The sequence below is a fragment of the Buteo buteo genome, chromosome 9, assembly GCF_964188355.1.
Source record: "Buteo buteo chromosome 9, bButBut1.hap1.1, whole genome shotgun sequence".
Taxonomy (NCBI): domain Eukaryota; kingdom Metazoa; phylum Chordata; class Aves; order Accipitriformes; family Accipitridae; genus Buteo; species Buteo buteo.
This window is the reverse complement of record NC_134179.1, coordinates 32,474,980-32,501,120: the sequence shown is the minus strand read 5'-3', so window position 1 is coordinate 32,501,120 and position 26,141 is coordinate 32,474,980. Positions and strand designations below refer to the sequence as shown.

General features: G+C 43.4%; 1 protein-coding gene across 2 annotated transcripts in view; it reads left to right on the top strand.

The window, feature by feature from the left end:
• AKAP12 (A-kinase anchoring protein 12) overlaps positions 1 to 14,592 on the top strand; it is a 31,920-nt gene extending 17,328 nt beyond the window's left edge. For both annotated transcript variants that reach the window (XM_075035981.1, XM_075035982.1), the window contains 3 exons: positions 4,746 to 8,545; positions 9,336 to 11,279; positions 11,925 to 14,592. In XM_075035981.1, coding sequence (XP_074892082.1) covers positions 4,746 to 8,545; positions 9,336 to 11,279; positions 11,925 to 11,933 — 5,753 coding nt within the window. In that variant the 3' untranslated portion in view covers positions 11,934 to 14,592. The remainder of the gene's footprint in view (positions 1 to 4,745; positions 8,546 to 9,335; positions 11,280 to 11,924) is intronic.
• The last annotated feature ends 11,549 nt before the right edge of the window (positions 14,593 to 26,141 follow it).

The window sequence follows — 26,141 nt, the reverse complement described above, 5'->3', positions numbered from 1 at the left end:
AGCACAAGCAGCACCTTGATTCAATTAAAAATGTTTGAAAGCTTAACTGGTACGTAAGCAGTTAAAATAGAATTTCAGCGTTAGTTCTTTGCTACTTAAGTCCACTGTGGCTAAGTGAATCAATTTTATGATATCACCTTTGATTTTTATCACTGCCTCTGGATATATTTTTATTGTATTGTTTTTCTTGACCAGCACATAGCTGGTGAAGTGCAGCCCTCCTCAGGACAGACCTAAAGAAATTGTATTCATAGCAGTGTTTTACTAGATTTATTTCTCTTCCCCGGTAGGTATTTTGATGAGGCTCTCCTGTGTTTCTTAAAGATGCTTTCAAATTCAATGACTTAATTCAGAAAGTGCCAGTTGTCTTGCCAAAATACCTGTGGTAGTGACATACTACAGTACTCTTAACAACAATACCTTGTGTAAATAACTTCCAAATCTCTCCAAGTGGAATTAGTCACTGTTTGCTTTGCATTCAGAAGAGTGCTAACAATGTTTGGGCACCAAGAATGTCATTAATAAAAATGTCATTAAAGAATCTGACTGCTAAATATAAAGTTCAGCGTGTACAGTTGACTTCTTGGGTCTTCTGTTTCTTTTGTGCCTTACTGGATGTAAAAATGCTCTTTGGGGTATATCTTCTGAAAATGACTTGCATATATATTGCACTGCAGGCTTGTCACACAACAGTGGCAGCCTGCTGGCAGCATGCAGACAGGTGTCCTGAATGGCATCTTTCTCCAGAAATGCTGAGGAAGGGCATCAGAAATGCTGTTTAAAAGACTCTTCCAGGGATTTAAATGTGAAGGAAGTGGACAATGTAGAGACTGGGAGCAACAGCAGCAGGTCACTTAACAGCTGACATCCAAGCTCTGTGTTACCTTGGGGATGAAATACCTTTTGGACAGGTTATATGCTTGGGTTTTTTTGTTTTTGGTGGTTTTTTTTGTTTGTTTGTTTTGTTTTTGTTTTGTGTTTTTGGTTTTTGGGTTTTTTTTTGTGGAATTGAAGGGTAGTGCTTGGACTAAGCCTACAAGTATACCCACCCTGTGCTATGAGGGAGCGATGGAAGCGTGACATGTGTAGCATAGTTGCAGCTTTTCAGATTGATATTAAAAGTACATGTTCAGTCAGCTTTTTTTTTTTGTTAGTTTTTCCTTTTGCAATTTATTCAATGAAGTATTGCAAGGTAGCATGTTTGCTGGACTCATGAGGAAGACCTAATTACTGTCAGCCTGATTTAACAGTTTTGAAAGCTTATCACTGTGCCTCTAAACTCTCTTACCTATTTTTATGATTGTATTTGCTGTCTTAATACATACCCATACCTGCAGATTTTGTAATAGTTACTCAGCTCTTTTCACCTGCAAAGCATTTTGCAGAGACATAGCCTTTATCTTAGGGTGTTATGAACATATCATTTTATAAATAGAATAAGCAAAAATCCTTTGAATGCTTATCATGAATATGAAGAGAGGCCTTTATACATTAGTCTTGCATCTTATCTCTGACTTTGAAAATAGAATACCTCATGCATTCATAGTCTATATATTCCACTCTTACAGTAATCCTGTTTACCTATAAAACCTTGAAACTCCTCTTAAACACTAAATTTGTGTTCTAGGAATAAATTAAAAAAGCAATGCAGCCTCAACTGCAACTATAAACTTTTTACAGTTTTTTTGAAACCTCAAGATTTTCAACATGGTGGTAGGTCTGCGTTCCCAGGGAGTGTTTGCAAGAGGAAAGGGGAACCCTTAGAAAGCTGCGTCTCTAGCTGCCCACCAGTTGCCTGCGCGAGTCACGAGTGCCTCTTGGCTTCTCCTCCGCTCCTGCTGCCTTCCAGCTCCTGATCTTTCCCACTTAGACCCAGCATTCCCCACTGGCTCTCAGCCCCATTTTTTGTTCTACCTTTATCTAAGCCATGTCAGATGGACATGCATATTTCCGTATGTCTAAGGGTAAGCACATTGGCATTAATGCAGGACCGAGGAAGAAAAGAAGGGAGACTCTACAGACCTTTTTTTCCACCAGAGGTGTTAAAATGTCTTGCTCATGAACAAGTTGTTATTTAATGTTAAATGATCAGTGTTTAAATTCATAGCTGGTTCAGCCACAAAAATTATTTTTAGAGTAGACAAACTGAAGAATGTATCGAAGTACCTGTTACTAAATAATTATAAAATACGTGATATGTACCGTAGTATTTGAAGAAACGCCTCTAACTTGGTGAGCTCCCATTAAGCTGTGATAAGCTTTCTGTTAAATTACATAGTTTGATAGAAATGACAAGGAATTTATTTCTGCACCTAGGAATAAATGAACACAGATACAAAAGCAGTTCCTTGCCTTTATCCTTGTATAGTTTCAGCATACAACTACATAAAGTTTGATTCATAAGACTCCAAAAATAGTAATAAAATAAGGACATCAGTTTTTCTTTAGTAACCTTTTTAAAATGAAAAGCGAGTTCAAATGTGTTATTGCTGCTTCTAGTTGTGCTAACAATCTTATTTCCCTTCCCCACCCTGCCACAGCCTGAAGTGTTCTCACAGCAAGTTATTTTTGCTCACGGAGTGTTGTGGTGTTTGCAAGAGGTATATTACCAATGCAGTAATAATCCTGGCTTCTTCAGAAAAATGTCCATTTCTTCTTACCCTGCTCCCTCACAAATTACTCAGTTTGAACATCTGTGTTTTAAAATGTTCAGGGAGCTAGGGTGTTACCAGAGGTCAGACTTTTAAGTGAATTAGGAGTTAACAATTGAAGTAAATAATTTTAAACCGTTACAGAAAAACAAAAAGCTTTGCCTATGTCAACTGAGAAACAACAACCAGTAGGCTGCTGATAGTGAACATAAACATAATTTGCCCTCTACATAGCTATTAGAAGCTGGTATACTTGTAGAATTAGTTTTGCTTATTATTTGGTTATGCTTCAGCCTTGCCTAGATTGCATTGTCTATGTGCTTATAAAGATGCAGTTCTTCCTAAAGGGGACCTAGGCAAGCAGAATCGAGGAAGCATCTAGGCTGGAAGGGACCTCTAGAGATTAGGTGGTCCAGCCCCTGCACAAAGCAGGGCCAACTGCAGAGTTAGATCCAGTTTAAAGATGGACCAAATAAAAACTAAATCGCTTTGGGGAATTCAATGATGCATGTACTTTTGAAAGCTGTCTCCTGCATGCCTGTGGGCATTGAAGTAGCACATGTACAACTTAAAAGAAAGGGGCCATGCCTTCTCCCAGGATGTTGCTGTTTAACATTGATTATTTTTTTAAATTTTTTTTAAATTTTATTTTGTCACCATAGCATTCCAACAAGTTTGGTCAGAGAGAAGAGTACACTCCCTCGTGGCCTTGTACTTTCACCTGTTGCACAAAATCAAGGGTAAAGAACAATGTTAAACTGAAACCCTGGCAGTATCCAAGCCCAAGAATTTTCTCGTGTCTTGAACTTGCTGTAGATTTTGTCTTCACATGTTGTCCTGTTTGTCATCAGGCATGTTCATCGCACAGTTATTACTATTATTAAAATTCTTATCATAGGCAACAGCAGTTTTACCTGCTCATTTTTGTGTTTAAATGACAGAACTTAAAGGCTTGGCGTCCTTGTTCCTTTTCCACCTTTGCCCTCCAAAGTTACTTATTTGGGGCACGGGGAGCTTGCAATTTTGTGCTCTAAACTGGATGCATGCTGGCTTCTTAACTGCTGCATTTCAGGGGGTTTAATTTATATGCCAGCCTGTGAACTTAAGCAGCTCATAGCCAGAGAGCACCGATAATACTTAAATTGTCCCAGCAAGACTGAGAGGGTGGTTGCTAGCGTCCTGATGGAAAAACTCAAATGGTGCTCAAGAAAGAGATAAAGCAAACAAAGACTTGTGAGCCGTGGAGGGTAGGATTTTACCTGCTTGCATAGTAATGACCTCGTTCATTTTAAGCAATGTGGAATTGCTGTAGATGAGGTTTCTGTCTGGCTGTAGTGGTGATGTGATATGTGGGAGAATTCCAAGATTCATGGTCTTTAAAACAAGTATGTTGTAATGTAGCTGTTTGGGGGATTACAAGTTTTCAGAAAAACATGAAATTTCCCATGGGCATTTTCACATCTTACTATTCTTTTGGGACAGAGCTGTAAAATGAGCTTTTCTTTTCTTGTCATCATTTTAGGTCACACAGTTTTTTGGTTTGGGTTGGGTTTTTTTTCCTTTCCTTTTCCCTCAGAGGTCTCTCTGCATGGAAGGGATACTGAGCTTTGCTTCAGGAATAATTACATATATTCTGTATATTCTTTGATTAATGGTAGGATAGAAATATTTTTTTTTTCCCTCACATAGTTTGCCTTAAAGTAAAAAAAACCTGAAAACAAAACGAAAAAAAACACCCAACAACAAACACCAACACCCCCCCCCCCCAAAAAAAAAAAAACACCACCCCACAACACAACCCCACACCTGCAAAAGAAGGAAAGAGAATGAGACAATATAAGCTTGAAAGGTACATTTGCAAATAAACTTTGGAAAGACCCATATGCTGATATGCAGAAGGAAAGGAATTATAGTAATCTTAGAATAAAAACTGGTCCTTAAAAAAGTTAATAGCACATAGAAGAGGCACACATAATAGAACAAGTATGTTTAGGTAAGTTTGATAAAAATGGAAAAAAAAAAAAAGAGTTATAGTGTAACATTACATTGAGATGTAAACTAACTGGTTTTTTTTGTTGTTGTTGTTTTAAACAGTTGGACAAACAGAACATTCCAGTGTAACTTTGAAGGAAGACACCGAAACTATGGAGACAAGTCCATCTGACTCAAGCACCAAGGATGGTGGAGATGCTGAGAAAGAGGATGCTCATACAGTTCAACAGTTGCCATCTTTGGAAGAAGACGCAGAAGACCATGCATCTGAGCCACAGTCTTATGATCTGGGGTTTAAAAAGGTTTTTAAATTTGTTGGGTTCAGATTCACAGTGAAGAAGGAAAAGACGGGAAAATCGGAACCAGTTCAACTGCTTACTGTAAAAAAGGAAACACAAGTCCCTGAAGGAGCTGATGATCAAAAAGAAGTCAGCTCAGAAGAAATAGTGATGCCTGAGGATGCACTCTCTGCAGAAGACAACACCAAAGACACAATGAAAAATGAAAAAACAGAAGACGAATCTCCTCAAACACCGGAAGCAAATGAGTCAGCTGCCTTAGCCACTGATACTGCATCGCCATTAAGAAAATTTTTTACTCAGGGATGGACTGGATTTAGAAAAAAGAAGAGTTTTAGGAAACCTAAAGAAGATGAACTACAGTCTCCTACGAAAGAAGGGGAGCAAGACAAAGAAGGAGCAACATTAACAACTGAAACCAGTGAAAAGGAGGAGAAATCTGAGTTTGAGAAGCAAGATGAAGAGAGGAATGTGACAGCAGTAACTATTGAAGCACATGAGAAGGAGCAAACTGAAGGTGAAAAGCAGGAGTCAGAAAAGACTGTGGCAGCCACAGGAGCTGAAGCAAGTGAGAAGGAAGAGCTAATCAGGCATGAAGAGCAGGGACAAAAGGAAGATGTAGCAGCAGCAGCAGAAAGTATGAAGGAGAAAAAAGCTGATCAAGAAGGGAAACTGATGGAAGTCTCAGAAGATCTTGGTAAAAAGGAAGAAAGAAATGAAGGAGAGAAGGAAAGTGAGGTGACAGAAAAACCACTAAAAACAAGGTCAGTGGTATCTGTTGTCCTTGGTAGTGTGAATGGAGAATTGAAAACATCCTCAGAAGTCCTACCTGTGGGAGAAAAACTGGGGTCAATGGAGAAGTGTGAAGTAGATGACAGAACTGAAATACCCTCTGAAGAGAAACTTGAAGCAGGATCTTTGGCAATTGAAATTTCTAGTGAACAGCTTAAAAAATCTGAAGGAAGAGAAGAAGGAAATAAACCTGTTCCGCTGGGGAAAGAAACATTTGATGAAAAAACAGAGGAATCAGAATTGAAAATGTCACCCACAGCAGAAGACATCACACAAGGAGAAGCTCTGGAGAGAACCACAGAGAAGAAAGCAAGTGAAGAACATGAGCCAAAACTGACTCTGGGTGCTCCTGGATTGAAGTCCTTTTCTAATTCTGAACATTCGGTTGACACAGAGGATGATCAACAGTCAATCAAACCCACCGATGAAGGACTACAGGGAAAAACTGGCATAGTTACGACTGATGCTATCAAACCAGATGAAATAACCATGGAAATAACTCCTGAAGAGGCAGCTGAAAAGAGGCCTCCAGAAGGTATCACAAATGAAGCTGAACTGCTGTCTTCTCAAGAAAAAACTAAACTACAAGGCAGCCCTTTAAAGAAACTCTTTACGGGTACTGGATTAAAAAAACTGTCTGGAAAGAAGCATAAAGGCAGAAGAGACGAATCTAAGTTAGGGGAACACGGTGAACCAACTCAGCATTTATCAGATTCCGCAGATAGCCCAGAGGAACAAAAAGGGGAGAGTTCTGCTTCTTCTCCTGAGGAGATGAATGAAATTCCTTCTTTGGAAAAATCTGTAGATGGAATGCAGGTCACTGAAAATGACGATGCTGCAATTTCAGACGTGGAGCGAAAAAGAGAAAGTGTGACACCCTGGGCTTCATTTAAAAAGATGGTGACTCCCAAGAAACGTGTCAGAAGACCTTCTGAAAGTGATAAAGAAGAAGAAACTGATAAGACAAAGAGTGTTGTAGTATCTGCAACTGAAAATGCTGTTGATGAAAATCAGGGAGAATTAAAAGAAAATGGGATGGACCAGAAACCAGAGAAGACCATGGAGGAGCCCAAAAGAAAGGTTGACACCTCTGTGTCCTGGGAAGCTTTTATATGTGTAGGTTCCTCAAAGAAGAGAGCCAGGAAATCATCATCATCTGATGAAGAAACTGAACATAAGCTTGGTCAAGAAAGCCAAAAAATAGAAGAGTCTGGACAGAGCAAAGAAACGGCAACAGATGCAATTCTTACTAGTTCTCAGGAGAGCGATCCAGGACAAGGGAATTCTTCCCCAGAACAAGCTGGAAGCCCATCCGAAGGTGAAGGTATTTCAACATGGGAATCATTTAAAAGGTTAGTCACTCCAAGAAGGAGATCCAAAACTAGAATGGAAGAGAGAACTGAAGACTCTCTTGTGGGATCTAGCCTGGAGCATTCAACATCGGATGGTGAGCCTGGAAGAGATGAATCTTGGGTTCCATTTAGAAAACTGATGCCTGGGCGCAGGAAGAAGAAGTCAGATGGAAAGCCAGAACCAACTCATCTTAAACAAGCAAAAGAAGACATGGCAGAAACAACTGAAGAAGATTCAGATATTCCAGCTGTTGTTCCTTTATCTGAATACGAAGCAGCAGAGCAGGAGAAAATTGAAGCCCAAAAAGCGAAAGATGCTGAAGCGATGAGAGAACAGACCTCAGTGGAAGAGAGAGCAGAAAAATTAGAGGAGACCCTAAGAATTGAACAAGCACATGAAGGGCTGGTACATGCAGTTACTGTTACTGTTGTGGAAGGGGAAAGGGCAGTTACTAGTATTGAAGAAAGGTCACCATCTTGGATATCTGCTGCTCTGACAGAGTGCATTGAGCAGGTGAGAGAAGAGGAGGAGAAAGAAACTGAGAAAACGTTTGAATCGGATGTTATTGTGGAAGAAGCAGTGGTAGCTGCTAAGACAGTGCCAGAGACGAGAAAGGATGTAAGTGATGACACCACAGCAAGTGAGCTAGAGCTAACCTCAGAAGCAGTGACAGCTCTGGAGGAGACAGCAGAAGCTTCCTGCGCTGAAGAAACAATGGCAGTGTCCCTTGCTGAGGAGACAACTGAGATGGTTTCTGCTGTTTCACAGTTGTTAGAAACCCCAGATACTACAGAGGAAGTTACACCTGTACAAGAAGTGGAGGCCACTGAACAAAATTTGAAAGAATTAGACAAACAGACGCAAAAAGTTCTTCATGAAGTTGCTGAAAGAGTAAAGTCAGCAGATATAGCGCAGCTGGTTAGTGAAAGAACCATGACAGCAACTATAATTACAACAGTACAAGGAATGGAGTCAGAAGTGAAAGATGATGCTAAAGATGGGAATGTCATAGGCCAGGAAACTGTTCTGCTTGAACAGTCCTTGGAAAAAGGAGAACACATGGAGGATGGCCTCCAGCCCCAGGGAAGTGCAGAGAGCGTTCAAGGCCAAAATGGAGTTGAAGAGAGTGTTCTACATGAAGGTTCAGAGAGAAGTGAAGTATCTGCTGCAATAAAAGAAAGCACAGAAGGACATGAAAATGTGGGTGTATTGAGAGATGAAAGCCAGGGGCAGACATGTGAAGAAGCAGTTGTAGAAGACCATGAAGAAATACCTGATGTGCAGAAGACAGTAGAGGAACCTTCATCACACGACAGAGAGTTTCACAGCATCAAAGCAGTGACTCCCAAGGAAGAGCCGTTTGCAAAGCAGGAGCCTTCAGAACAAGAGAAACTGCCCGCAACAGAGTTGACAGTAGATGAGACAAGAGATGAACACAAACCAGAAGTACAGATTGCAGTAAGTATTACATATAACATAAAGGTTGATTTGTCAAAGAAAAAAACCAGCAAGTTTTAGATATTATACCTAATTTAGAACCAGGTTGTGGCAATGTTACTGTCGAGGACCTTTCTTGTGCAACCTAAGGCAACTGAAGTTCATTTCCAGTGAGAGACACACACACAGATGTCCAGACACGGCAGCCACTGAGGCTTCTGTGCAGAGTGAGGTGGATGTGATTCCTACAGAAATGGAGTGGGAGATGGTGTGCATGGATCCGAAGGCGCTGAAACAATTGCCATTGTGGCGCCAGCACAGTGCTATGTGACTGAAGATATTATATGAACACCTGAGATACATATGTGATCCATATGGTACCATACATAGTAGATGGTATCTTCAGTTGTAGGCTGAGATACAATTGTAGCTGAGGTGCCTCTGCAAAGGAAAGAAAGGAAATGACACCACTATCTCCAGCTTTAAACATGCAGGAGTTACAGTGGCTGATGTATTCCTACCTTCTTCCCTACCCCTGCCCCCCGCCCCCATCTTCCTGGCTTAGTCTTTGTTTCAAGTGCTGTCCGCTGTCCCTTGCTTTAGACTGCCCTTTATTTAATGAGCTGTGTGTCCTGAGAAGCTGAACACAAACTGGGATCTTGGTGACCCACTAGTCTGAGTGTCATCACCTCACACTCTTCCCATAACCCTCCTCCTTTTGGTCATTCCTTCTGGTGCTTTTTTACCCAGGATATTCCTGATGAGTCCCTGCTCGTACCCTTTTTCACAGACCTGTTGCAATTCTCCACAGATGCAGGACAAGACAGAGGATGAAACTTCGTCCTTGGGGCTTACAGCTGAAGAGCCTGTGCAGCTTGAAGGAGAGGGCAAAACCCTTACTGTGGCACCAGAGTGCACAGAAGCAGTTGTCACTGTGGTCCCTGTTAAACCTGAAAGACAACATGAAATTCCTGACTTAGAAGAGGAAGCTTGTACTGAAGGAGTTCCTAGCGGGCCACCTGCCCACAGAGAGGAAGAGGAAGATGATGCTGTACTCCTTGGAGTAAAAAGCACAGAAGTCACTGTTACTGAGGTTCCACTGCAGAATGAGGTTAAAATCTCTGCCCTTCCTTCAGAAAAAATTGGCTCAGAAGGAGCAGCAGATGCTGAGCAGAGTGTGAGGGATGGGGCTGGCAAGCACATTACCGCCAAAGATTCTGTGCCCATCCTAGAGCCACCATGCAGAGAAAAACCAACTGAACCCCCCTCTCAGAGTGATGAAACTGAAGGTGGCAAAATGGAGGATGCTATGCTTGAAACCGAAACACACTTGGAGAGTGATACCACTGTCACTGAGGCTCCCACGCAGATTGAACCAGACAGTGTATCTAATTTAGCATCAACGTGCCCAGATATCACTGAAAATGGAAGCACTGTCCTCGCTGACATAAGCCCTGAGAAATGTGAAACACCAAGCAGCTTAGCTGAAGAAGAGACTGTGGAGAAAGAACAAGAACTTGTAGAAACCTCAAACTGTCAAGACTTTCAGAAAGAAGATAACAAAAATGAGCAATTGATGGCAAGGGCCAAAGAAGTAGTTGAATCTGGAAAACGGGAAGCTGTGAGAGGTGATGAATGTTCAGCTGCTGTCCAGCAAGAAGTTTTAACTGTGCGAGAGGAAGGCTCTGACTCAGCCCTCCTACAAGCTGAAAGCTTGGAGGCTCTGAAAATGCCTGTGCCTGTAGCAGCTGCAGCACTTGAAGACCATGTAATGGCAGAAACCGTAACGCCTGCAGACACAACAGCCGAAACTTTACAGCCCTTGGCAACCACACCGGAGCAAATGGCTTCTCAAGAGGTTCCAGTTACTACTGTTGACCCTTCAGGCAGTGGGACTGCAGAGCTTGGTAGTGCAGAAGCACCTGAGTCTCAGGTACCTCCTGCTTCCATGAATGGAGTATCAGAGGAGCAAGAGAGGCCCCAGAGTGCAGGGCAACCTGAACAAAATGGTATTCCTCTAAGTGACAGTCTGTCTCTCACCCACACAGAATTTGAGGAGGATGTTGTTCAGTCTGTGACTATAGAGTCCCAGAGTACGAAAATTGTATTGAATGCCATCCAGACGGCTGTTCACAAACTTGCAGAAACAGAAGAGTCAGCTGTCTTTGAGTCAGAGCAGTGCATTAAGTCCATAGGGAAAAGCCCATCAGATACAAATGTACCTGAACTTCTGGAAAGTATGCAGGTGGATCATCAACTTCCAGTAAAAGTGGAAGAGATAGGGAGTAAAGAACAAGAGCTTCAACAATCAGGAATAGTGAAAACTGCTACCTTAACAAAGTCTGCAGAAATTCATGCAACTGTAGAAAAAACAAAAGATAGGCTGTTAACTTCTGAGATGCTGAAAGATGGACAAAGTCAGAATTCTTTAACAATTGTGACTAGCCCTGAAGATGTTTCAAGGGAAAGTGTGGGACTTCAGAAATCAACACTAGAACTAAGTACTTCAGAAGATTCAACCAAAGACCCTCTAGACATACACCCACCAAAATTAAGGGAAAAAGAGGTTGGGCAGATTATGGAAGTCCCAGACCAGCATACAGGTCAGCAAACATGCAGAGAAAGTGAGGAAGAACAACATCACCTGCCAGTGGAAGATGGGAAAACACAGACATGGGAGGATGACAGTTGCAAAGAAGGAACATCTTGTGATAGTCCACAAAGTCAGAACTCAGTGGCTCCTGAGGCGTTGAATGTAAGTAGCTTTTTTAGCCAGTAATTTCTTTCTTTTTCCAAAGTAGTTTTGGGGGTGTCTAAAACTGTTGTGTCTCTAATTTTTTTTTTTTATTCTGGTGAAAGGCAACTGCTTCCTGGTATAACCAACAGGCCACAGATTTTTTTTTTTTTTCTTTGTCATTTTACTGCTTCTCTCTCTGGCTACTCAACACCTTATTTCTTTTCTGTACAGCTACCCTCACTTTAATAGCCTTTGACTTGGCCTGTTGTTCAGGGTGATATTTCTGGGAGGTAGAAAATGTACTTTCCAGTATTCCTAGATACACAGTGATATGACGTGTGTTAATGTATAAGATTTAATCCACAAACGTGCTTCTTCTCCAACAAAGCTCTTTTTAAAATCTTAAAGGATGTGAGTGAATCCTAAAGGATGTGAGTGTTGCCTTCCCTGGTAAACCTGAAGTGCCTCATGTACCAAAGCTCTCTGCACTTCAGTGAAATCTGAATCAGAAATTATAGGTACAGTCTCTCCCTAGGTTGTTTGCTGCACTTGCTTCACTAAGTCATGAGACCTTTATCTTCAAGAACTGCTTGGGAAAATAAGAGATTCTTGAGAGAGTAAGTTGTCATTAATAAAGCTTTTTTACTGTTGTCTTTCTTTCAGATGTGCTAAGCATCCATGTGGCATTTGGAGAGATGCCAGTCCTAGAGAACAACTGACAATCCTGTGACAGAACCAGGAGCTTTATTCACTACCCTTTATTCTCGGATGTTAACATCTGCTCTTTTGAAGACCTCACCTTTTTTGTCATTTCTATTAAAAAAACAATGCCTTTAACGTTGGCTATATCCACACGTGTTCCATTTGAAGGTCATTTGCCTCTGCCCAAAATATACCATTTAGACTGGAGATGCACAACTGAGTGAATGAACAGACCACTAAAATTTGTGCCACAGTTATTGCTGTCCCCTCACTTAATGTGTGTCCTGTCTGTCCCATCTCCTTGAATCCCTTCACTCATCCCTGAACCCCCCTCCTGTCTTCTTGCAGTCTCCCTTACCCCCCACATCTTCCGTAGCTGCCTTGATTTGACCTACGAGTGGCTGTAGATGCTGCTAGAATTGTGTGTGAGGGGGAAGAGGAGGGCTAACTGATGAGAACACATGAGACTTCTGGCTGAGTAGCAGATGTGTCTTTATCAAACAGCAGGAACTGGATCACGCACAAATTCTTGAACACGATGCTCAAGATTGCTGCCTTTCAGTCCCATTCAGGTATCTCTATCCATCCTTCAGTTGTATTTGTGCAGGCCTGATTTAGTCAGAAATTACTTCCACAGTGTAGCTTGCAAGGAGATTGAGAATACCCTTCTTCTGTTGTTCCAGACTTCAGGTCTCAGGACTGGACTGTAATGTGTTGAATATTTATATGTATGTCTTAAACCCAGTTCTGATTTTAATGTAGAGCTATAATACTTCTGTACTATTTAGGCATACCCTTAAATGAATTTTGTAGAGTAGCCTGGAGAGGAAATTGATACCATTGGAGCGGAAATTGATAACATGTGGTTTCCTATTTATTGTTCCAGGTTTTTCCCCTTGTAAAATCTCTCAAAAACTTGGCTGTCTTGCTTTGAATATTTATATGTGTATCCTAAACCCAGTTCTGATTTTAATGTAGAGCTATGGTATTTCTAAAGACAAAAGGAGAGCCCTGACCTGTGTCAGATCCACCAATCACTTCTACTTGCAGTCCTCCCTGGTTTCTGACAACCCTCCAGACTTACCATTTTACTGTCGCCTTGCTCGTGTAGCAACCCCAGTGGTACCACAACCCTCAAATCACACCCTTCTCATTCCAGAGTCTGCTCATTTCTGGTCGCTGCCCCTCCAACCCCAAGCCTTTCCCCACACCTACACCATCTAACATCCTTCCTGCATACAAGCTTCCTCCTTTCCCAACCCCTGCCTGAACCTCTTTCCCACCACAGCGTTTCCTGATATCCTCCCCGCTCCTATTGATTCCCTGTCTTCCCTGAGGGGGGAGTAGGAAGGAGGGTAAGGTCTTGGTGACGAATTCTGCCTTGGAGTGCAAAAAGCTGATGAGACCTTTGGGGTGCTGAGATCTTACAAGCCTTCATGTAAGGTGGATTGGACTGACAACAGCTGTAGACCAGAATGAGCAGAGTGATTTAAAGATGGAAAGAAGCCCCAAGACTTAGAGTCCTGGGATGCCTGTCCCCAACAGGAGTTGGTCCTCTCTTTTGTTGTTTACATTAAAATCAAACACGGGGTACAAGTCAGTACTTTCAGCTCTGATTTCTAAAGTGAAGGTTACAGATCGCACTTTGTGAAACCGATGCCCATCAAGTTGAACAATAGCTCACTATCCTACCTGTATAGTAATTTATTTTAAAATCAACTTTTAGTGTACAAATGCTCTTGTTATGGCAAGTGCTTGCCTCTCCTTGAGGCTGCACGTACAGCAAGCAATGTGACTGATTGCACTGGTGTGATTGCACCATCTGGTGCTGCCCTGTGTGGAAGCATCAAAAGATTTTTCCTTACCTCAGAGCAAATTATATAAATATTTAAAGCCGAACAATGTGGTTTCAAACAATCCAGTCTATCTCTGTCCATCGTTAGTGGCAGCTTTCCCCCTTAGCTTTGGGCAATTCCAGCAACCTCGGTTGGTTTCCACAGGTTTAATTTGGCTTGCAAGTTAATCATGCTCTTAACAACACCTTACAAGTGCAAACTTGGCTGAATTTGTACAAATTGTATACCTATGTACGTTAAGCCATATTGCAATAACTACAGCAGGTAAAATGAAATAACAGTAGCATGACCTGTGTAATCCTGATTCTTATGTTTGTAGCTCCAAAGCTGTTAATAATATGTAAAGTTAATTCTTGTCTGAACCTCATTTAAATAAAGCTAGCTTTACCACAATGTAAATTGTCTGTTGGTAGTAATTGGACAGGCAAGTGCTTTAACTTGCCTGTTTTCTCCATTAATCCAGGGCCTAGGTAAGCAATGCAACAAACTTAACTATAAAACAAATGCAAATGCTTCTTCTTATAACTGACAGCTAAAACATTACTGCACCTGAAACCACGCTAATGGTGCAAGGAGCATGCCTCCACATAAAGATACTACTTTGTTCCGGTGTATTGCTTTGGCCTCTGAAACTCTCATTTGAGACTGTGACTTCTGGCTTGTGCTTAAAAGCTTGAAGCTTTCTCCAATCCAATGTATTGGGTTATCAAATTTGATTTTGTGTTTTTAAGGTAGATTTTCATTGATTAAATAAAATACAACTACAACTTTGTTCTAATGTGTGTATGTGATGTTTTTTTCAGCTTGCTTAGTGTAAATTATTTTCTGATGGTTGCTTCATCTTCAGAGAGTTTGATTTGCTCCTGACAATTCATTTGTTGTTTACTGACGTTCAGCTTTTGATGTGAATTAGAGGAACTAATTACAGAATTAAACTGCAAGTTGGTTTTAAGTTTCTATAAAATACGCATACTTCAGAAGAAGTAATAAGATACTTCAGAAGACTGTGAAAAAAAAACCCCTCCATTAAATTCAAGGTAGATAACAGTATTCAGTGAGCCAGAATGAAAAATTAGTAAATCATGTGCCTTGCTGGTGTAACTGAAGTATTAAAAAACCCAACAAAGCAACACCATGAATGTCCTCAAAAAATTTGGCATAGAGTAGTAGATTAAGGACCTTAGGCCCATAACTGATTTCTTTAGCTTGTCCCACTTCTGTGTAGCTGGGGTGTATTCCTCATGGCACTGAAAATCCAGAGGTGCTTGTGATTTATGTTCACAGACCTTGGACTTCAGACATGAAATTTTTCTAGCTATGTTCTATGGCTAAGGATGTTGAGCAGCATTTGTATCTCAAAAGACTTGCATAGATTCACATCTGAACTCATTTTGTAAAGCTATATGTTTACCTTCCTATCTCAGCTAAGATGCTAAATCCAGTATCTGCAACTACTTACCTGCACTGGTCACAGAAAACGCAGGGGTGTCGAAACTGCAGGATGCCTGTCCCTCTCCTGCTTTCATATTGCATCGGGGGCTCATACTGCAGGCGCCTGATCTCGCTGTCCAGTTCTGGCACCTGGAGGTGTAGATCAAACCAGCATCTCCCGCTACAGTTTGTGCTGAGGGCACACAATCTCTGCCAGTCCTTTTGCAAGGTTTATGCATTTATATTACCCTGTTACTGGTTAACAGGAAGTCCCCGAACAGGCATTATAGCAGGGATTGGAGACGAAGCCTCTTGCATTCCAGGGAGGTTTGTGTGCTGTTTTCTCTTTTGTAAGGCTGTTTTATTGGCAATAGCTCAAGTATCCTGGCTATTAGCTCAAGCTATGGAAGGGGATCTGGCTTTCCCATTCAGATCCAGAGCATATGGGAGGCAGCTGTGCTTGTTGAGGAACCTGCACAGCTTGGATACAGCAAGTGCCTGGGGATGGGCAGGCGGCTTGCCAAAAGCACGGAGGATTCCTGAGATGGTCGTGTCTGGATGCCGAACGCTGGATGTTTGACATTCACGCTGTCACATGGGAGTGGAGAAGGCCTCAGGAGGCTGATGGCCGTGCAAGGAAGGATGTGGTTTGGAATGAGGAGCAATGTGGAGCAGAAGGCCGGTGGGATTGGCAGCACAGGGTTTGCAGTCCTGTTTTGGGGGAGATGGATGAGGTGGGGTAAAAGAGGGTGAACGTTTTAAGATGCTGCTAACAAGATGGAAGCTTAGCCATCACAATACTAACTTAGGGCTGATGTAATTTCTAGTTGGACATTAAATTTAGTCTTTCCAAAAGTAAGAATGAAAGCTAAGGGAGTAGTAAAGGCCTGTGTCTGTTCTGCTCCAACATCCTTTTGAAAAAAATAGTGTCAACTCTTTAAAATAGGAAGAACAGTTTTAAGAAGTGTCTCCTATTCTTTCTCGAAAATGACATCTGTTTCCAGAGCTTGAGAAACTCCCATATCTTCAGTTCTTAGTGCAACAACTGATGATATGATGAAGTGAGGAAAGCAGAAGTCCAATACTCTATGGGAGCTGCTTCCTGGGGATGGTCTCTGTGTAAAGTCCTGTGGCATCTTGACCCTGCCCTCATCATCGAGCTTACAGATATGTCTCTGTCCCTCCTACAAAGGCACCAGACTAGAAAGATTAACCAGCAAGATGCCTTTTCCTCTAAGCAGCTAGACAAGAGGGAATTGTAAAAAATGGCAAGGCATTTACAAGCCAGCCGCTGTCCTGGAAGGCAGACATCCCAAGAAGCCTTCGGGAAGCAGCCCAACAGCAATTCCTGCCTCCTCCCCGGTGCAACTGTCCCCTTGTCGTGGTCTTCTGTGGCCCCTTGGCCTCGCAGTGCTACAGCCTCCTCTCCCCTGCTTGAGCTGTCTGTCTCTCTGCTTAGCAAGCAGGTTCCTTGTGAACTTTTAAACTCATTTCTAGGAGTTTTTCAGCAGAGAGTCTCAGGGTCAGTTTGACATAGTCAGAGGTGCCTGTCATTTCCCACAGAAATGTCTGTATGAAGCGGAAAACCTGACACACAACCGCCTGTGCTAACACTTCTCCCTTTCACCTTTCCAGTGGTAGCCATGAGGCTCACAGACTAAAGACAGAGAGAGGTGATGCTCAGCCAGTATTTGAGAGTAGTTGCCTGGGTAGTGCATGCCTGGGGCTTCAGGGTGCCCAGATCCAAGGCAAGCCAGGGTGCTGGGCCACCTCCGCTCCATACAGCGTCAGGAACGAGTGTGAGTTTTGCACACTTGTGATCACCTCTTGTGCCTGCTGAGACCCTCTGGCAAGACATCAAGGGAGGAGAGGAGGCTGACTGCGGGTTTTGAATTTCACTTGCTTTTGTAGTTGAAGAGGCAGCCCAAAAAAGTAAAGTTTTCAAGGCTGGCTCACTAAAGCAAAGGGGACTGGAGGCTTAATTACAGCTCTGAGGGCAGGCTGTGCTTGGGGAAGACAGAGCAAGGGGGAAGCGTCAGCCAAACTGTTTGAGATGCTGACTGGCAAGGTAACCTTCCCACAGTCCCTGGCGGCAGTGTGGGTGTTTGCTCAGAGGAAACTTTTCTTAGCTAAAATACATCTGGGGTTTTTTTTAATCTCCCAGATGGTGTTTTCACTAGCATTTCATGAGAGCAATTAAGAATTACAGAGACAAGTATGACCTGCCCATTATTCTCAAGCTGATACGAACTCTTCTAAACGAGAATATTTGCTGAACAATCTTGAAAATAGCATTATTCTCTTTGGCATAAGTCTCCCTGCTGGGGAAATGCTTTTATTGGATTTTTGCATAATCTGTCTTGATCCTGCAATTGGATTCAGGCTCATACATCCTTTCTCCTCCCCACAGTAGAGCCAGTTAATGCCTTGCAGATGCAGGGCAGGAAACTGCATCAGTATGAGTGGTGTGGCAAAGGCTGGGTGTATTGCTTACAATTCTTCATATAAAAGTATATTTAATTTAAAAAAAAAAAACAACAGAGAAACCCTTTAAGCCAGTATTGATATTGATAGGTAGAAGTAGGCTCATATTCACTGTGGCAGCATATTGACTATGTTGAAATTACTGTTTTGTTTTCTTTCACTCATAACCAATAGTTGCTCATGGAAAGAACAGATACAATATTTCTTTCTGTAATCATTTCTTGATGTGTCTCAAGGGTCTGGACATTCCTGTTATTTATTAGTTATTTATTTTTCCAATAAAAGAGACATCATGTTTTGTTTTTACTTTTCTATTAAGAGCTTGGGTCACTGGGGAGCATCAAACCTTACAATCTAAGCAATAGAGATGATTTTGCTTAAAACCTCAAACACTCCTATTTTTGGTTGTGCCTAATGTACAGGAGCACAGTGATGATGTGCTATGGCAAACCAACCTGTTATACTTCTATATCATACTGTAGAAACAAGGAACCTTGGCACATCACTGAAAAATAATGTAATGCTTCTTGAATTTTGAGTTGTAAACTATGATGTAAAACTATGATTAATTGTCCCCATTGAGTGGCAAGGTACAACTAGCAGGAAAGTGGCAGTGAGTGGTACTGACAACATGCAGGGAAGCAGAAGAGCACAGCTGGAGGACTGCAGGAGCCGGGACAAACATGCATCAAGGGATGTAAGATTGCTGTTACTGGAACCAAAGCTGTTTATTATGACAAACTTGGCATTAGAAGAAAATCAGAGAGGCTCCACAATCTGTTGCAAAACCAGAAAAAGATTGAAATGAGTTGAAAAAAAGTGAGTGCTTTTATTGAATGTTAATTCGTGACCTGTTTGCGGCAACACAAGAAAGTAAAACAGCTCATCCAGAGCAGCTGGGAGAAGCAGGATGGCATGCAAAAAATGAGAGCTTCCTGGGGGCTGCAGACTCCACTCTGCACAGATGAGTGGGAAATGGAAGTGGTAAGGTGGGATCTTGTTTCTTTATTCCCTACCTTTTGTCCTGTAGCCAGGAAATACACTGTACTGGCTATGGAGCTAGCGTTTTATGTGCTGGACTCTTACACTCTCTGTCCTCAAGCTAACTGCATTTTAACCCAATATACTTTTCCAGAACTTGAGCCTGCTGTGACCATAGACTGCTCCTCCAGGCAGAAATGTTCTGAACCACTCATTGCTATGCGCAAGCCCCCATCATTAAAATAAAACACACCCGCCTCCCCAAAACCCCACACAAAACAAAACAAAAAAATCCCGACAAACATAAACAACAGAAACCCCAAATGAAGTGAGTTCTATTTGTACAAAGTGGAGAGAAAACTAGCTTTGTAACAAATAAAGAAGTCCATAAATAAACACTTCACTGCAGCAGATAAAGGCTTTATGGCCACAGTGGCATGTCTATGATGATGTCCCTTTTAAAGAATATGTTCATACATACATATGAACATTTAAAGTAAGAATACCTTCACTTTAAAGATAAGTTCCTATCTTTAAAGTAACACTTAGCAATGAACCAAAGATGCTGTGAAGCTAGTGCTTTCCCTTTCTGCAGGAGGAAAGGGGGGTAAGATTTTTTTTTTAAATTTGCTAAAACCAAAAAATAGGGAAGTATCTGGACAGTTAATTATGACCTGTGAAATGTAACGTTCAATGTAGCTCAGTTTCCCCCTCAATTACCTATTTTCTTAATAGAAAGGGAGACACCAAAACGATCTAACTGGCTCCTACTCTAGATAAACACAGACCAAAGTTTAGAAGGTTATGTTTGAATTTTAAATGAAATAGACTGAAATATTAATGATTCTTCAGCTCAGAAGAGCTTAAAATAGACTGTTGCATGAGCACTGATGAGGTTAGCCTGTTTTAATGTTCCAGCGAAAAATCTACACTTCGACTCTGTTGTGAACTTGAAATGTAAAAAAACTATGGAAACAGTGTCCCTAAAGGGAGAAGATACTCTGTTTTTTTAAGCAGAGAAAATTAAATAGAGGGGGTAGTAGTGCTGATGCTTGGAGAATTCACATTTCTCCCCCCCCCCCTTGGAAGGCAGCACTCTGGGCTGGAGGAGCAACTGGACATTTGTGTACTCTGTGTGTGTACATACATGTACACTCCCACTGGCGGGACATGCTCAGGTTCTCTCTCCTCTCTGGACCTGGGGACAGGGAACTGCAGCAGCCACACTGAAGCCCAAACAGTTACTTCCCCTTGGCCTCGCACTTCCCTGGCGTAGCTGGAACACAGCGTGCAGGGAAGTGCCGGTGTTTCCGCCCCACTGAAGTTTCTCTGCCACCTGCTGAGCAGCTCATGGCTCATGGCAGCGCTGCCAACAGAGTGTGGGGGACACAAAACACCCTCCTTGAGGCTCATTTCCTCTTCCTGACCTCTTTTCCTCACTCACGGCCAGGGAGACCTGTCACGCCTGGGCATCCTAGGGGCTGCTCACTGAGGACGCTGTTCTTTGCTGCTCTCAAAAAAAATCTTCTGCCTCCACTGTGTCTTCCTGCAGGAAGTGGATGCTCAGACCCAGAGAAATACTTCCCTTTCTCCACAGTGGCAAAAATTTCAAGAACAGTGATGCATCTGGAGTTTAGGAAACTGTCTGGCTCCATGTCCCACCCTTCAGAACATCTATTCACATGTGTATTCCTATCTATCTATCTATCTATCTATCATTACCTCAAAGTGCTTACACGGGGAAAGACAGATGCTCATCTGAAGTCCTTGCACAGGTATTCCCATAGCACAGAGTGTGCTTGCCAAGATGCTGAGGACAAAGGCAGGTCAGGGGCAGTGAAACTGTTGTCTCCTGACTTCCGAATGGTTCAGTGACACCAAGGCACCAGCCTCGTCCTGGCTAGCCCTGCATGGCAGGTAGGACAGTATAAGGAAATTTTTTTCTCATCAGTGAAGATGTGAAAAGATCCCCCCACCTTGTGTACCTGCCGCTGCAAGCCTCGGGACTTTGTGCTGTTGAGTGCTCTGCGGCCTACCCTGCAAAGGGCTCTGCTCTCTGGAGCAAGCCTGCTGCAAGGCAGGGCTGCGAGAGCCCTTTCTGCCTGCTTTGGCTTTCCGGTGCAGCCTCTCGGTAAGGGATTGCTGTCACAGAGATGCTCTTTGGGCTGCTGTGCAGTGCCTGCCCCTGTGAAGGGCTGCTGGCCGGCCAGCCAGGACGCCTGGGTGGTTGCGCTGGTGTGACTGCACCATCTAGTGCTGTCTTCTGCAAACTCACCGCTTGTCTTAGAGCCTAAAGGAGGCTCGACCGGTTGCTCACAGGTCGACAGGGATTGCACCTCAAAAGTGCGTAGAACCATACTTCCTCTTTCGTAATGCCCCAAAAGCGGGAGAAATTGATGTGGCAAAGGCAGCAGCTTCTTCTAGCCACTGTCTTCCCTGTTAGGTGAGCTTCCATCCCACTTGCACAGCCATTAGAGAGGAAGAAGCATGGCACAGCGCTGGCTTGCATCAGTGCTGCACGTGCACAAAATGCATGTGTGAAATAATGAGCTGCTTCAGTGGGCTCTGAAGGGAAAACGCAGGTTCAGTTCTAAATTGCTAGCTGCATTCAGTGCCAGTCTGAATCAAATCGGGAAACGATAAGGCAACAGCAGAAATAAGGCCCAGACCCAGCACGGCTGCTCACTCGGCTCCTGCTCAGGTGCTGCCCTAAGGCACAGCTCCTGCGAAGGCCTGATCTGTGCTGAGAGCAGTGTCTTTTGGCTGCAGAAGGAGCGGCATGTACGCTGGATGCTGAGGCCAGAAGGAGATAAGGTCTGCTGCCTCTGCAGCCTTGCCGGAGTAACTGTTTGGTAGTTTCTGATAAGCCTGGAAGTCTTCAGGACTTAATGCAACAAGCCACAGGAAGGGTGTCGACCAGACTTCTGAGCTGGAAGGCAGGAATATGCTAGCTTATCCCAAAAGGCGTTTGGAAGCACATCCATCAGCAGCTGGGCTGCTGAGTCTCTCCTGCTTCCTTGGGTGATAGAGGGGACACCTGCAGCATGATGGAAAGGAAGCAGACGGAGCATTGGAATCATTACCCTTAGTCAGGGTTAAGTGGTAATACCTTCTGAGAGGTCTTCCAGCATATGTTAACACATATACCAGCATATTCCACAAATGATAAAAAACAGAGGAGAGCCTCAGCTAAAGTAAATGTAATGGAAAAGAGCTAGCCTGTCTCTGCAAAAATGAGAAAGCAAAATGGGGAAACAGAGGAGCACCCTCAGTCTCCACTGAGCATACGCAGTTATGGAAAAAGTGTTTAGAAAAAGAGCAATCTCCGAGTCAATTAAATGTGCTAACACCTGTTTTACAGCAATTGGCTGAGTCTGCCTCATCAACTCTTCATGATAGTCCTCTGGGATCCATACCCAGGGATGGCGGTGACACAATACAACTTAAGAAAGTAATGACTACGGCAGAGGATTTTAGGGATGTGACATCTGGGATACCCACATCTATCAGCACTGACCCTTGACCATGAATATGCAGGAAACCAAGGTCTGGGCTTGATCCTGTGGCAGTCCAAGCGGCTGCTACTTGCCCTGCTGAGGATTCAAGTACTGAGATGGTGGTGGCAGTTAATGACCACTGCTTTATGACATTCCCCATGGACACAGGAGCCCAAATGTAGATGGTAGATAAGGGCACTTAGCAAGGACAGCCTTCACTGTGCAAAAAATTAGTTTCATTTGTAGGCGTCCATGGGCAAGTCACTGGCCAGGGCTAAATTAATTCTGTCTAATGGACCAGCAGTCCACCCAACCTTACTCTTAAATCCTCATGATAGGCGCCTTCTTTTAGATACAGATTTACTGAAGAGTTGGTAAAGGGGGAGAAATAATAAACAAGGATGACCACCCCCTTTACCGCAGTTTGCCTTATATCGATGCACCCCATTAGCCTGTTACAAACAGATGCCACCTTAGCCCATAGCAAGCTAGTTAGCACTCCACATTGCAAGTTCCCTCCTGATGCCATCTATCCTCTTACTGAATTGACAAAACAGGCGAAAGAACAGGGAATCATTGGCAAGTCTCAGGCTCCTACAAGTCTCCTGTATGGCCTCAAAAGAAGCCTAATGGCAAGTGGCAACTAACAGCACATTATGGAGGCCTGACCGCTGCTGCCAAACCACTCACTGCGGCTGTTCCCAATATAGCTGATATAGTCGGTCCTCTTAATGATGGATGGCAACTATCGATGTGAAAGATATGGTTTTTATGATCCCAGCACTGAAGGCAGATAAGATGAGCTTTGCTTTCATTTGGCAGGGACTCCAGTATACATTTAGTCACCTATGGTAAGGCTTAAACCATAGTCCCACCATACGTGTAGCTCATGCTACATTGGCTAAAGAGCTGGAAATGTGAAAATTTCCACAAGAGGTCACTGTGGGGCAGCGCGTCGGTGATTTCTTAAGAGGTGGCCGCTTCGCAGAACTTGTGAACCGGTTACGGACACTTGCTACAACACACCCACAGCCAACCCGGGTAGGGATATCAGAAGAACAGACACAAGGGCCCAGTCACGCATTCATCCTTTGGGGAGTCAGATGGATAGGTGAGAGAAAAACAGCCCCCGATGAGGTGCTACAAGGAATCCAATAGTTACCCCTGCCCCAGAATAAGAAAGGAGTTATGTGCCGCGCTAGGGACTTTAGGATCTCTGAGGGCACGTATTCCAGGGTTTAGTAGAATAGCGTTACCACTCCATAATTTACTAAAGAAAAATGCAATCTGGGAGTGGATCCCACAACATAACAAGGCCCCCAGAGCTGTTAAAGAAAACCATAAATGTGTATCAGTCACTGGGACTCATCCACCCTATGTGGCCCCTCTCACTACACATCCAGGTGGGAGAGAAGGGATATTGGTGGGGAGTAGAACAATAGGGGCTGCCTGGATCCATGCAACATTGCATCACTTTGGGCTCCAAATCGCAGCAGAATTTCATGTAAGAATGCAGTCATATAGAACAATAAGACTACTATCAGAGAATTATGAAAAGAAAACCTAATTTTGAATAGAAAACCAGAGATTATGTCTTTACAGAAGGAGTGTGAAGCTGGGCAGTGAGGTCATCATGAGGGCAAATACACTTCCCCTCTAGTAAAGCTTTTGGAAAATCCAAAAGAGCATGAGTGGTTTTTTTCCATGGTAAGCATGGAGTACCTCACTCCCAACACTTTTCGCACTTCAGTGAAATCTGACTCAGAAAAGACAATAGGTATAGTCTCTCCCCAGGCTATTTACTGCACTTGCTTAACTGAGACCTTCGTTATCTCCATCTTTGAGACCTGCTTGGGAAAATAAGATGGTCTTGAGAGAGTGTCATTAATAAAGCTTTTTTAATTGTCTTCTTTCTGTCAGATGTGCTGAGCATTCATGTGACATTAGGAGAGATGCCAGTCTTAGAACACAACTGGCAAGGCTGTGGCAGAGCCAGAAGATTTATTCACAAGGCTTAACTCAGGGATGCTAATGTGCTCTTTTGAAGACTTCACCTTTTTGTCATGGTCATTAAAAAGCAATGCCTTTAATGCGCAGTATAGCTACACGTGTTCTCCATGCAAAGGTCTGCACAACTGACCCAAGATCCTGGCAGATATCTCAACCCACTCCCCTCATGGTGGGCAGCAAGGACTCCCCCGCCTCCTTCTCCCCTTTCCTATGAGGAGACAGGGGTATCTCCTGCACATGCTCTCAGGTGAAAGGGAAAAATGAAGCTGAAGTTAGGGAAGAAAAGACAGAGAAAGAAGGGGAGATTTAGTGCTGCAATGCTTCAAATACTCATTTGGTGTCATTCCAGCTGAACAGGCAGTGTCCTGTGCCTGCACTCTCCACCAGTCGTTATGCAGACTTTTTTGCAGCCTCCCCCTTCCTCCAGCAGCTCCTTCAAAGCTTCCAGTGAGAAGCTCCTGCTTTGTTTCTCTCCCAGTCCTAACCCTAATCCTAAACCTATACCCTGGTTGCAAGTTGAGCCTTGTCCAGAACACCCAGCCCTGGCACAAAGGTGAAAAACTCTTTGGGAGGGGAGAGTGTGGCCCCTCAGTCATGTTTAGATGACTCTTTCTGGGTTGTGGCTTTTCCCCATCAAAACTGCAGTCTGAGAGTGCTGGGGTTGTGGCCTTCTTGACAGGTCCAAGTGTGGCTGGCTGCAGCACAAACTGCCACAAACGGCCCTGTCACCTGGAGAGGCACTGCCGTTCCTGGACCTAACTGTCTCTGCAGCAGGTGCTAGACTTGCTCTAGTTATACCCTAGAGTCTCTCTTGGGTTTCTGAGTAGCTGGAGCAACTTGCTTGTGTAATCTTAATACAATTCTAACTGCAGCATGATACCAAGAAATGCACTCTCTTGGTCCCATCAGACATTGAAGAAGGATTTTGCCACTCAGCTGGTAGGTTTTAAAGACAAACTGAGGAACTGCCCTCTTCTATATTGCTTGCAAGCTGGCACTTCTGCAAAACCGCCTGCTTCACTTCAGCCAGAGCAATTCAACGCTATCCAGGAGACAGCTTACAGCCTGGAGTGTTACTCTTTTGCAAATGACCTCTCTCCCTTACGCTCAGTGGCAGACATGAGTGCTAAGTGCCAGTGGTATTGCATCCCTATTTCTCAGTTCTCAGAGCCATGTTTAATTGCATTCCTTGACGGCAATAGGAAATAAATGTGCTCATTTCTCATGTAGGAGTCACCACTGAGGTGTGGCACTGCAAGTGAGTACTGCTACCGGCAGCTACGTGCCAGAGCAAATACATTCTCTCGGCAGCAGCAGCTGCACTTGTTTCCTCTCACCATGCAAAACCTCAGCTCCTGTAAGCACTCTGGAGAAGACCATCAGCAGGGCATGGCCAGAGGTGGAGTAAGCCATCACGTCACACTCCCTTGCAGGAGTATCAGAAACAGGAAAATGTTTTATATGACATGGCAACACTAGGTGACGTTCTCATGGGTCTACCAAGGACTTGTGCTGAGACACAAATACAGGTCTTGAGAACTTTTAATTTCTGTATGACAACTTCTTTCTGGAGCAGAATGCAACTCCTTTAGGAGCAAGAGGATCTCTCTCTCAGTTTCTGAAGGGGAAAAAAGCATCAATACAACTGTCATCTCCAAATTGCTAGTACGCTCTTCTCTTTAAGACACAGATACAAATCCTGTGCCAAGAGACTTCTGACCCTCGAGCTACCGAGAACTGAAGGTGGTGCTCCCATTCTCTGGGGCGAGTATACTGTGCTTGGTAGCACCTTCTCTTGCCCAGCCGGCAGTAGCAAGGGGAAAGCACCAGCCCTAAGAGGAGCACTATTGTCAGAGCGCTGCTGCCCCTATGTTGTCAGAGCAGAAGCCATGTGTTCTCGATTCTGTCTGTGAAAGACA